We start from the raw sequence: 12,959 nt of genomic DNA on the forward strand, positions 1-12,959 counted from the left end.
GGCACGTGGGATCTTCCCGTACCGGGGCACGAACCCGTGTCCCCTGCATCGGCAGGCGGACTCTCAACCACTGCGCCACCAGGGAAGCCCCAGAATATATCTTGAATCCATCCACTTCCTACCACCTTCACTGCCACATAGGTGTGACCCGCTCGCCTGGCCTAGTGCTGCAGCCTCCTTTCTGTGCTCCGTCCTCTACTCTGAATGCACAGCAGCTGGAGGGACCCTGGAAGTGCAGTCCTGACCACATTACTCGGTTACTCTGCTCTGTGTTACTCCTCCGCTGGCTTCATAGCACACCCAGAATGAAGTGAGTGTCAGCACTTTGTTCCCGCCAACGAGACTGCGTCACCCAGCTTCCACATACTTCTCTCTGCTTTGCTCACTACTCTGTGGGCTGCTTTCTACCACTTGCGCACACCAGGCTCTAGCCCTCCTTGGAGCCTTAGTTTTGGTCCTGCCTGGGACTTTTTCCCAGGCTCTTTGCACGGCTGACCCCTTCTCGCTCTTCAGGGCTCAGCTCAGGAGTCACCACCTTAGCAAGGCCTCTCTTTACCCCGTCACCCTGGCTCATGTCTTTGCTAGCATTTATAACTGCATAGTTTGTTTCTCTCACATATTGTTCACTGTCTGTTGCCCCTGTGACAATATAAACTCCATGTAGGCTTGGATCAGTTTAGTCTCATTCACTGTTGTGTCCCCAGTGCCTGGCACAAAGTCGATGCTCAATTAATAATAGTAAATGAGTCCATGGGCTTGTTTTACCAGTAAGGCAGAGAGGTGTGGGATTTGGGGATGCTACTTCCTCTTCCCCCACTCCTTCCTGTTTCCCAGACCCAAGGGAGTGGGTGGCCTTGCTCTGAGCAGTAGTGGAAGCGAGGTGTTGTTTGGCTGCACACGCCGCACAGTCCTTGCTCTCTCCCTGGTCTCCCCGGTTCACTTTGGGTCAGGGAAGAGGTTCCCTGTCCGAGCAGCCCAAGATGCAGAGGGGACTGGAGGAGCCCACATGGGCTCTTGGCAGCCACTCGGGGCCTCGAGCCTGCCGTCCCCCATGGACCTGCCAAAACTGACGCATGGGTCCTCTTGTCCAGCTTGACCCTCCTATCCTTTCCTTGACCTTCCCCCAACGGCCAACCATGAGCTCCCTGGGCCCCTCCTTCGCTGCAGCCTTTCCCCTGCCTGCCTGCCTCCCCACTTCCTGGGCCCCCTTCTTCTCGCTCAAGGGTCGCTGGCACTGAGTTTCTAACCTGCCACCCTCGACTCATCTTGGCTTTTCTCTGGCATACAGAAGGTTCGTTTCCTGTGGATATTGGCTCTGTGAAGAAGGACCACGGTTTTCTGGACGAGGACTCTTTGGGGGCCTTGTGCAGGTAGGGGTGCTAAGGGCCAGGCCTGGGAGGTCAGGGGCCTGGCTTGGGGCTTCCTCATGGGAAAAAGCAATCCTTGTCCCCTCTGACAGAGGAGGAGCCTGCCTATTAACAGAACTCATCTGGTGCAGTCACGCTGTTCACTCTGTCTACTGTGTCTGTGACATCCTCACCCACCCAGGCACTAGAAAGCCAAGGTCTAGCCTTGATTCTTTTTTCCATTCAGTTAGAGCCTCCAAACATTCCTCTGATTTGTCCCCTCTCTACTTGTTTGAGGCCAAACCACGACTTCTTGGATTCATCCTCCTAACTGGCCTTCCTGCCTGCCGGCTCTGCATCCCCCTCCTTGCTGTGATCCGACTTCCCTATAGCCACCAGAGTCAGCTTCCCAGTGTGTACTCGTATGCTTCAAATGTCTCGCTGTCTGCAGGGAGAAGTCCAGAGCTTTTTCAGCATGACACCTGAGGCCTTTTGCAACCTGGCTTTGACTGACCTTATCAGCCTCAGTCCTCCCCTCACACACACACTGGTCTGTTTACTGACCGTTCCCCCTCTCTACATTGTCACAGGCTCTTATCGAAGCCTGGTATATGAGTCCCTGTTTCTCTCTCCCTCTGAATCCTATTTCTGTTCTCCAGCAAGTCTTCCCTGACTGCATTCCCCTGCCTTCATGGAAGTTCCTTGTCCCACCCGCTGTGTGCCTGCTGTGCCTTCTGTCTACTCTGTTTTTGAACATGTCCCATTTCTGTAGTGGGTTTTCCCACATCTATCTATATGTTCCCAGAGGGCAGAGCCCATAATCTCCACAGCATCATGTCTGGCACTGAAACCTTCATGAACACGGGGACTTGGGAGAAGTTTTGATGTCTTGGGCACGCAAAGCAGTGGGTGGCGTCTCGGGAGTGTCTCGGCAGGCTGTGTCCTGCAGGCTCTGGGGCTTGGGACCCTTGAGTGAACCCTGCTTTGTTTCCTTGCAGGAGGCTGATGACCTTGAACAGTTGTGCCTCGATGAAACTGGAGGTTCATTTTCAATGCAAGCAGGTGAGTTAGGACAAGAGTAGGCTCTGTGGTCTTGTGGGGAACCCAGGTCAAACAAAAACCACTTATGAAACTAGCTCCAGTGTCCTGTGAGTCTGGGCTGTCTGGAGCACTGCCTTGCTCCAGCCTGGGAGTGGGGTGTAGGGGGCTGTATGGGGCTGTTGGGTTTTGGTGAGCCTGGTCTCAAAGTTGGGGTGTGAGAACAAGTACCTTGGCCCGCAGCCTTACCCACCCCCCCTCAGCCCACCCCTACCTCCTGGACTTACTGATAACCTGACCTAGTGATGGCCGTCCCTCAGGGAAATCCATCTGCCTACACTGCTCTGTGATGGCAAAAATTCCTTGACTAGGGGCCAGAGACAGAATAATGTGATGGAAAATCATGGCCTATATGGTCTTAGAAGTCAGGATCCCCAACCTCACCCCACAGGGTCTTACCCCACTGAGCCTCATTTTCTCCATCTCTGCAGTGAATTGGGGGTGGCATTAATAGTCTCCAGAGGCCTTTCTGACTCCGCCCATCTGGGATTGTAGAAACGGAGAGGGCTCTTGGTCTGCATGTAGCCCTGGAATGTGGGCCGGATGAACCCATCCTTCCCTGGGGTCAGGCTTTGTGGCTTTTCTCTGGAGCTTTTCCTACCAGAGTCCTGCCATCTCCAAGTTGCCAGAGCACTGGCCCGGGAAGCAGGAGACACCTGGCGGCTGGTCCCAGCTTTGCACTGACTTTTCAGTGACCTTGGACAAGCCTCTTCCCGTCTCTGGTCCTCAGTTTCCCCACTTTGCAAATTAGAAAACTAGAAAATCTAAAATATCCTTTCTAGCTCTGCCATTCTGGGATTCGAATCTAAGAGTATAGGCTAGAGACTCACTGGGAGGCTGCTGAGAACAGGAGGTCAAGATGCTTGGATTCTAGCCCTGGCCCTGTCACCGACTTACTGCAGACATTGTATGACCTTGGGCAAGTGGCTTCTCATTTGTTTGGGTTTCCCTATCTATGAAATGGGGAAGAATTTGATTGATCAGATGACCACTACCCTCCATCTGGGCTTCCTCCATGACTCCTAGCTTCTTCTGGCAATCCCAGATCCAGTTCCCCCCTCCTAGGACGTGTTCTCAGCCAGAGAGTAGGGCCCTTTGCCCCAAAGTCCCCCAAGAGCTTGGAGGCAGAGAGTGGAGCCCAAGCAAGGGCTCGTGGGCTGGACACCTCTGACCCCACCCTGTGGCGCCCTTCCCAGAATGAAGACTCAGAGGAAGAAGAGCATTGTACCATCAGCAACCACTGGGCCTTCCAGAGAGAAAGTAAGCGCTGGTCTCACGTGGGCTCCTCTGACCTGCTGGCCCCACCGAGCCCTGGCCTGCCAGTGACCTCCAGCTGTGAGAGCGTCCTCACTGAGCTTAGTGCCACCTCCCTGCCAGCCATCACTGTGAGCCTACCACCCGAGCCAGTGGACCTGCCCTTGCTAGGCTGTGCTCCCAGCCCAAGTGGCCGGCCCTTCCTCAGCCCCACTCAGGACCAGAAGACTCCACAAGACAAAGCCAAGAAGCACCGTTCCCGGAGCTTCCTCAAGCACCTTGAGTCTCTGAGGCGGAAGGAAAAGGGTGGCAGCCGGCAAGCAGAGCCAGAGCGTAGTTCAGCCGCCTCGGAGAAGGCCACCAAAGCCACCTCTTTCCGAAGTCGCCGTGGCTTCCTCTACAGGGCCAAGAGCCGGGCGGCCACCTCAGCCAGTGGCAGTGGCACTGAGACCCAGAGGGCCTGGGAGGCCTGGCCTGTGGCCACATTCCAGCGTCCTCAGCGGGCACACTGGGGTGACTGCCTGGTGCACGTGCCCAGGGACCACAAACCAGGCACATTCCCTCGCTCCCTGTCCATTGAGAGCCTGTGCCCTGAGGGTGGACACCACCTGGCAGATCGGCAGCCAGGTAGCTGCTGGGGCTATGAAGGGCGCCGGGGCTCCTGTGGCTCCACGGGCAGCCACGCCAGCACCTATGACAACATGCCTGAGCTGTACCCAGCTGAGCCTGTCCTGGCTGGTGCCGAGGCTGAAGAGAAGGAGCAGGGTGGGGACAGCCACACTCACCTGGATGACATCCTCCAACACGTGTGGGGGCTGCAGCAGCGGGTGGAGCTCTGGTCTCAGGCCATGTACCCAGACCTGGGGCCTGGAGATAAGGAAGAGGAAGAAGAGGAGGAAGCCACTTCATCAGTAGAAATAGCCACCAGTGGAGTGGAAGGCCAGACCGATGAGGCTCGGGCCCAGGGAGAGGCTCCAGCCCTCAGGGAGTCCTCAGCCCTGGGCCAGGCGGATGTCCAGCCAGGAGTCCCGGCTCAGGCTCAGGCCCCAGCTGAGGCTGAACTTCTGGCACTGGCAGAGGCCGGGGCCCCCGGCTTGGCTCAGGATCATGAGCAGGAGGCAAATTCAGGCGGGGAACCCACCTCTGCCTCCAGTCTGTCTGTGGAAGAAGGACACTCCATTTCTGACACTGTGGCCTCCTCCAGTGAGCTGGACAGTAGCGGGAACTCCACAAACGAGACTGAGGCCACAGGGTCCCTGGCTGGACTCCAGGCATCGGCACCCCGTGAACGACGAGATTCAGGTGTTGGGGCCTCACTTACCAGACCCTACAGGTGGGAGTTCAGGGTAGGGTTGGGGCAGGGCTTCTGTTGTCCCTCTCTCTCTCTTTCCCCCATCTCCCTGTCCCTCTCCCTCCCGTCATCTCTCCCCCTACCCCGTTTCTCTCTTCCCTTCCTCTTTCCCTCCTCACTCCCCCAAGCCAATTTCTTCATCACAAGGCGCAGGGGCAAGTTCTTAGGGGCTGAGTGATTGCCAGCTGGAATCCAGTCCCAGAAGAGAAACAGAAAGAGTAATGGGATCAGGAATCTGGAATGTGAGGTTCAGGACCTGCCTCTGCCATGGCCTTGCGCAAACTGTGGCTCCTTTTGGGTCTCAGTTGCCCCATGTGTAAATCAAGGGCATCACAGGAGATGGTCTCTGATCCCCAGCTTCACTATTCTGGGTTTCTCAGAGCAGCCCCTCCACTGCAGTCTTGAAAGGAAGGGGGACTGATACTGTTTGCTGGCACTAGATGGGCCTGAGCCCTGTGCCACCCTTTCTGACAGCATCTGGCCGCTGTGCAGCCCTGGAAACCAAGACTAAGCTTTCTCCACCCTGGGGCCCAGCATCATTGCTGACAGTGGTCCCTTCTCCTTGTATATTTTTTCTTTTGGGGAAAAACAAAAAGACCAGAAGAACACAATTTTACTAAGGTTTACTGAAACCTGCTCCTCTGGCCTTCTCTACCCCCTCACCCCTCACCAGGAAGCTCCGTTGGCACAGCTTCCAGAACTCCCACCGGCCCAGCCTCAACTCAGAGTCGCTGGAGATCAACCGGCAGTTTGCCAGCCAGATCCACCTCTTGCACAAGGGCTCACTGCTGCGGCTCACCGCCTTCATGAAGAAGTACACTGTCCCCCACAAACAGGGCTGGGTCTGGTGAGTCCTGGGCCATGGTGGGCACCAAGCTGCTCATCCAAGTCCTGGATCCCTCTCTGCCCCCACTCCAGGGCCCTGGGAGGGTCACCCTCAGAAGGTGGGTGCAGGCAGGTGGAGCCCCTGGGCCAGTGGAGTGGTGGGATGCGCCAGGAGGCTGGAGAGGTCAGTGTGGCTCTGGGTGGCAAATGTATGTCTGTGGGGGATGCACATGGGATTCACATGAGTGTGTGCCATGAATGAGGAGGGGTGGGGTGGGGGTTGGGATCCCAGGCCCCCCAGCTACACCTCCTCCTCCTCCATCCCAGTTTCCACGCTGCCACCAGGGAGATTGTCCTAATATGCATCTTTGGTGGTCACTCTCCTGACAGATACCCTCCTGTGGCTCCCCATTGCCAAAGAATACGGTCCAGTTTCCTTCCCATCATGATCCTTTCACGTTCCAACCCCGCCTCATCTGTCAGGCTCTTTAGTCCGCCATACCCAAGCAACACCACCATACAGGCCAGCAGACTAGTCACCCTTCTCTGAATGCACCACGCTCTTGTTCCTGCCTCTTTGCCTTTGCCCATGCTGTTCTCTCTGCCTGGAATGTCTTTTTCCCATTTATCCTCTGGGACAAGGCCTACCCATCCCTTAAGAGCCAGCTGAATTTCCACCTTCTCTCTGAAGCCTTCCCTGACCCCCTAGGTACATACAATTCCCCTCCCTCGTGGGTCTTCCCCTAAGTTCTTGGCATACTCCTGGCCACATGCATTGTCACTGCCTGTCAATGCGGTCATCTCCTTGACCAGACTGAGAGCTCCCTGTGTTCCTCTGGGACTCCCTAGGACTGGGCCCAGAGCAGGTGCTCAATGAATGTTGCCTCTGGGGAGATGGCATGTTTCTTACCCTGCTCACCCACACCTGAGTCTCCCAAGACTGCAGACAGAGTCTCCAAGCTGTGTCTGGGCCTGACCCATCCTTGTTCCTGATCTTTTGTCCCTCCCCCAAACAGGTCAGTGCCCAAGTTCATGAAGAGGAACAAGACACCGGACTACCGGGGTCAGCACGTGTTTGGGGTGCCGCCCCTCATCCATGTGCAGCGCACAGGCCAGCCACTACCCCAGAGCATTCAGCAAGCCATGCGCTACCTGCGTAGCCAGTGCCTGGACCAGGTGAGGCCTTCTGGGGAGCACGAAGAGAGGTGGTGATGGGAAGGAAGTCCAAGGCTGAGGGATTAGGGAGGGGAGCTGCTCTGGCCTTCCCCCTGGGTTGGGCTGGCCCACCAGAAGCTTTTCCTATCCTCAGGAAGGCCCGACAGGGATGGACCCAAAGCTCCCTTCTGCCCGGCTCTGTGCCAGCTTTTTTCTGGCCCAGGCGCATTGGCCCCCACCTTCCAGGAGCCCGCCTTAGCCTAGGTCCTCGTTCTCCTACTCATCTCCACTAAAGCCATCTTTCTCCTTGGCCCCAAGGCTATAAACACCCTTCTCTTTGGTTTTGCCGTTTCTCTCCTACCCTGCCCGGCAGGAAGCTTGCCAGGCTTGGATGTCTCTGGGGTGGCCTACGCTCCTAACACACACGGTCTAGGGCTGGCCTCACAGTCTCCCTCCCACCCCTGCTTGTCTCCCTCTCTCCCTCCCCTGCACGGGCCAGGTGGGCATCTTCCGCAAATCCGGGGTGAAGTCCAGGATCCAGAACCTGCGTCAAATGAATGAGACCTCCCCCGACAACGTCTGCTACGAGGGCCAGTCTGCCTATGATGTGGCTGACCTGCTGAAGCAGTATTTCCGGGACCTGCCTGAGCCAATCTTCACCAGCAAGCTCACTACCACTTTCCTACAGATCTACCAGCGTGAGTCGCCTGCACCTATCCTCAGTAACCTGCCAGGTTCTCGGCCTCCCTGAATCCTAGGGCTTGTGGAGCATAAACCTTGTGCAGGCAAATGTAGCTGCGCCCATGCGCTCAGTGGAAGATTTACTATGCCGAGTTGGAAAGGTCCTTAGAGACCACATTCTATGCCCCAAACCCATTATATGGACTGAGGCCCTGAGGAATGGCAGGGACTTCCCCAAGCTCATGCTTCGCATTACAGCCGGGCTTGATCTAGCACCCAGAGACCTCCCAGAGTCCACCTTCCCCCTCACCAACTTCCCCTTGGGACCACTGTGCCTTCTGCATTCCTGGAAGCAGGAAGCTTGCTGCCAGCGGCTCTCGGGGAATAAGGAAGCCCTTCTGTCTGCCTTCCTCACAGTCCTCCCCAAGGATCAATGGTTGGCAGCCGCGCAAGCCGCCACCTTGCTGCTCCCCGATGAGAACCGAGAGGTGCTACAGACCCTGCTCTATTTCCTAAGCGACATTGCCTCTGCTGAGGAAAACCAGATGACAGCTGGTAACCTGGCTGTGTGCCTGGCACCTTCCATCTTCCACCTCAACGTCTCCAAGAAGGATAACCCCTCCCCCAGGTGAAACAGGGCAAGGCATTGGCAGGGCCAAGCAGGAAGGGTTTGGGCCCCATTGGCTTTTGGGCCCTGGATGCTTGGCACTGCAGTTCCCAGGCATCACCACAAGGGGCCAGCCTGACTCCTCAGGGGCCCCGGGCTGGTTGGATGGTGTGAAGCAGGGTCTTCAAAAGGGCAGCAGGTTGTTTTGTGTTCAGGACTGGCACACAGGCTTCTGGGGAGCTTGGCTTGTGCTCTCGTGCCAGCCTCTCTTCCTGGCCCTTCCCTCCAGGATCAAGAGCAAACGTAGCCTGGTTGGCCGGCCAGGCCCTAAGGACTTGAGTGAGAACATGGCTGCCACCCAGGGCCTGTCACACATGATCAGTGACTGCAAGAAACTTTTCCAGGTGAGTCACTCTAGGCCATGGTGCCTACTTCCCAGACCCGGCAGAAGCAACATGCCTGACCTTTGCACCCTTAGTCAGGGATAGGGCGCATCTTGACACATAATGCTTCAACGTCCTGCTTTCGGCTCTTCCCCTACGAAGTTTTTCATCTACCACACCGCAGTAGCCAGGTCTCTCCGCTCCCTTAAAACGAACCTGGCAGACCCCGTGGGCTCTGGGACTGGGCATCCCTGACTCTGCTGCTTCCCATGGCCCCCAGCCTGGTGTGTGTGTGCTCTCCCAGGTGCCCCAGGACATGGTGCTACAACTGTGTGGCTCCTACAGTGCAGCTGAGCTCAGCCCTCCGGGCCCAGCCCTGGCCGAGCTGCGGCAGGCCCGAGCTTCTGGCATGAGCCTGAGCCTCTACATGGAAGAGAGCATCCAGGAGCTGCTGCGCGATGCCGCTGAGCGCTTCAAGGGCTGGATGAGTGTGCCAGGGCCCCAGAACACGGAGCTGGCTTGCAAGAAGGTGAGGACCACGCTGCCCAGGGTGACCGTGGGGCCGGGAGAGGGCAGAGTGCAGGCTGTGTGCGGGGATCCTCAAGGAAGGAGCTGCCCCCGCCTGTCTCGCTGTGCTTCCGCCTGATACGATACTTGGAGAATGTCAGCCAGCAGAGCGAGGACCTTAAGGAAGTGAGAAGCAAATGAGACCAGGGCTCTCTCTCTCAGGGAGCACCTGCCGGAATTATCTTCCCAAAAGCCCACTCCAGACATGTCACTACTTTTAGAGCCTCACCTGCCATCCCTACCTGCACTGCAGTCACGCTGAGCTCCTCACGTTTCCACCTTTGTGCTTCCACCCCTGCTGTCCTCCTGCCTGGACCTGCCCCAAGCATTATATTTCCGCAGCCTTCTTCAGCCCCAGCTTGATACGCTCCTCCTCCATTCAGAGCCTCCAGTCATACCCCAGGCTGGAGGTGACTTCCCTCTGTCCTTCTCTTGGCACTAGCCATGTTCTTTCTCGGATTCTGATTATAAGTAACACTGCAGGCCCAAGGTTTGCCATGGATAAACCGGTCATAGTAAAGCTTCTTTACAGGGTCAGGGTGAGAGGCGCGCACAGGGCCTGGCACATGCAAAAGGCTCAGGAAGTGGCGGCGTTTGTTGCCATGCACGTGTTCCGCTTCCCACACTAGACGGGGAGTTCCTTGAGGATGACCACCATATTCAGTTCCAGAAATTCCAAGCACTGTGCCCATTGCTTGCCAGAGCCTCGTAGGCCTCAGAGAATGTGTGTCCTGTCATCTCTTTGTGCTCTTGAGCAGGCGGAGGAGCAGAAATCTGGAAAGGAGGAAGAGGACAGGGAGCGCAGGGCTGGCCTGTCTGGATCTGGCTGGGGTTAGCGGAGTAGTCCTGCCGCCTTCCCTTGTTGGGGGCTGGAGTGAGGGCAGGCCGGGGCCCAGGGGTGGATTGGGAGTTCTCCGGCCCTGACAGCTTCCCCCGTCCCCACTCCTGTGGCTCGCAGGCACCAGACGGGCACCCGCTGTGTGTGTGGAAGGCATCCACAGAAGTGGCTGCCCCTCCGGCCGTGGTGCTACACCGCGTCCTGCGGGAGAGGGCCCTCTGGGATGAGGACCTTCTGCGGGCCCAGGTGTTGGAAGCCCTGATGCCGGGTGTGGAGCTGTACCACTACGTCACCGACAGCATGGCACCCCATCCCTGCCGCGACTTCGTGGTGCTCCGGTGAGGGGCTTGAGCTGTCACCCTGCTGTACTTGGGGGACTGAGGAGGTGGGGTGGGAACCGGCGCCAGGAAGCTGAATGTGTGTGTCCCTTCCCCACAGGATGTGGCGCTCTGACCTGCCCCGTGGGGGTTGCCTCCTCGTCTCTCAGTCCCTGGATCCTGAGCAACCCGTGCCGGAGTCGGGGGTGCGGGCCCTGATGCTCACTTCCCAGTACCTCATGGAACCTTGCGGCCTGGGCCGCTCCCGGCTCACTCACATCTGCCGCGCTGACCTCAGGTACCAGGCCACCTCAGCCCTGCGCCGCCCCCCCCCCACCTCTACGCCCTGCCCCTGATCCTGGGGAGCAAGTCCTGTCTTCCTTGTCCCTGGCAAGGGCTCCAGGGAAGTACCCACGGCTCATGGCTTCTTGCTTCTACTTCCCCAGGGGCCGTTCTCCTGACTGGTACAACAAAGTCTTCGGGCACCTGTGTGCCATGGAGGTGGCAAAGATCCGGGATTCCTTCCCGACCCTGCAAGCAGCTGGCCCTGAGACAAAGTTGTGAGCCTTGGCCTGGTCCCAGATTGGCACCACTCAGGCCCCCTGGCACCAACTCAGTGAGGGGGAATGAGAGCAGAGCAGCCCTCGGATGGATGCTGCTTCCAAGGGTAGAGGCAAGGCCATGCGGTCGCCCTTACTTCCTGAAGCTCCTCCATATGTACAGGGAAGGAAAAGAGAATTTCAGTGTCCTGTCTCCACTCCACCTCCACCCCCAAACCTGTGTTCTGCCCTCCCGAGAGAGAGGAGTCATTTTTGGAGCAGGAAGACGGCTACTGCCCTTCAAGTCCAAGGAGCCACCAGTCAGTCTGAAGCCTTCCCAGCTCCTCCGCCTGCGGGTGAGGAGGCGGAGGGTAGTGTGTGCTCCTAGCACTCTGCCATCCTGAGAGGCCAAGCCATCCTGTTTGGTGCTAGGGTCCCTTTGAGTTTGGACAGGAGGTTCTGGTAGTGCCTTTGGGCCCAACATTGGTCCTAAACTGGTTTCTGCAGAGAATTTGGACTGCAGTGGATAGGCACAGGGGCAGAGCACAGGGCAGCCCCAGCCACCATGAGCTGTTTGATTTGTGTAAATATGATGCTGATTTTTATGAGGCTGATTCAAAGAGGAGGCACTGATGGGTCCCAGTAGGTGACATGACGATTTGGGATAGCTTGGGATGTGAGAGTGGGGGGAACCTTCCTTTCTCAGATCTCAAGAGACCAATGAACCAATCTCCCCTGACTCGGGCCCCATACTTTATCTGCCACTCCCTGGGGTCCTGTGTAGCCACTGGCCACGCACTGCCATGTCTAGAGGGTAAACAGCCTCGCTCCCACCACACGGGCTGAGCAAAAGCAGATGGTGGTGAGGAGATACTATCGATGTCCGCGTCGCTTTTCCCGCTCTTCCTGCCTGCGTTAGCAGGCTGATATGACAGTCCCTTCCTCCAGCAGAGACCTGGCCCCTGGTTCAAGCAGCCAGCCAGTCAGATGGAAGGGCATAATGTCATCTCAGCCTGCTGGGGCTTGATCCAAACCTGACCCATCCCACCCACCAACCATCTTGGTTCACGTGCAAGGTCAAACGCCAAACGCCAGCTGGTGCTTTATTATCGTTTTTGGCTGAATAAACTGGAGTGGGATGGGTTCCAGCCAGTCAGTTGTAATGTTTAAACCTATCTATCTATCTATTTTATTTGTATCTGTAAGTACTGTACAGTCAGAATATAAAAAATGTATTTGTGTATATATATAGATACATATATACACACACACATCTATATATACACACGCACGCACACACACACACACACACACACACACGTATTCTATCATTAGTGTACCATAATCTGTTGGGTGGGGGCAGGGGTCTGGAAAGCCTCGGCGGGAAGGGCACTTAAGATGAGACAGGGGAGGTGGAGAGCATGGTCCGTGTGACCACCCCTAGTGGAACAATAAAGCATTCCTACAGATGCGCTCTGTCTGTGTGGTTGTCTTTGCTGAGACGATGGGCCAGGGACAAGAGGCAAATTACGATGCAGTTTCGGTGTTAGGGTCAGAGGTTGTGCGTGTTACCAACGTAGGACTTGAGGGAGGCCGCAGGAGAAATGGGGAAGGGCCTCAGCCTTTCTCTTCGGGAGATGATTGGGGCTGGGGAGAGGCAGGATTCTGAGCAGCCCCCAACATGACCTCATGCATCCTGACGATAGCCCTATGGAGGGATGCCTTTGCTATGCTGTCCTTTCTTCCCCTGCTGCACATGGCTCAAGCTGAAGGAGGAAGAATAGAGACCCAGGCTCAAGAGGCTTGGGGACCCTGTTCTACCCATAAGCCAGCCTGATACAGGTCTCAGTGCCTCAAGGCAGCCCCTGGCCTGGCTCCAGTGGCCGGCAAAGAGAGGCCCCTCATATAGACTTCCTGCTTTCTTTGCCACATCGCTGTAGCCATAAAATCCCCAAGCTCCGAGGGGCAGCTAGAGAGAGAGTACAGGCTTTGCAATCA

The 12,959-nt window shown here is 56.9% G+C and overlaps 1 protein-coding gene across 2 annotated transcripts in view; it reads left to right on the top strand.

Annotated features, from left to right (window-relative positions):
- Positions 1-12,431, top strand: part of STARD8 (StAR related lipid transfer domain containing 8) — a 31,696-nt gene extending 19,265 nt beyond the window's left edge. The window contains exons 2-14 of one of the 2 annotated variants that reach the window (XM_024746607.1): positions 142-310; positions 1,289-1,370; positions 2,345-2,408; positions 3,641-5,031; positions 5,723-5,896; positions 6,891-7,050; positions 7,529-7,727; positions 8,128-8,338; positions 8,607-8,721; positions 9,005-9,229; positions 10,226-10,443; positions 10,544-10,720; positions 10,869-12,431. In XM_024746607.1, coding sequence (XP_024602375.1) covers positions 2,352-2,408; positions 3,641-5,031; positions 5,723-5,896; positions 6,891-7,050; positions 7,529-7,727; positions 8,128-8,338; positions 8,607-8,721; positions 9,005-9,229; positions 10,226-10,443; positions 10,544-10,720; positions 10,869-10,986 — 3,045 coding nt within the window. In that variant the 5' untranslated portion in view covers positions 142-310; positions 1,289-1,370; positions 2,345-2,351 and the 3' untranslated portion in view covers positions 10,987-12,431. The remainder of the gene's footprint in view (positions 1-141; positions 311-1,288; positions 1,371-2,344; positions 2,409-3,640; positions 5,032-5,722; positions 5,897-6,890; positions 7,051-7,528; positions 7,728-8,127; positions 8,339-8,606; positions 8,722-9,004; positions 9,230-10,225; positions 10,444-10,543; positions 10,721-10,868) is intronic. The other variant, XM_024746608.1, reaches the window with a different exon arrangement.
- The last annotated feature ends 528 nt before the right edge of the window (positions 12,432-12,959 follow it).

This window comes from Neophocaena asiaeorientalis, unplaced genomic scaffold (assembly GCF_003031525.2).
Source record: "Neophocaena asiaeorientalis asiaeorientalis breed wild unplaced genomic scaffold, Neophocaena_asiaeorientalis_V1.1 scaffold667, whole genome shotgun sequence".
Lineage (NCBI taxonomy): Eukaryota > Metazoa > Chordata > Mammalia > Artiodactyla > Phocoenidae > Neophocaena > Neophocaena asiaeorientalis.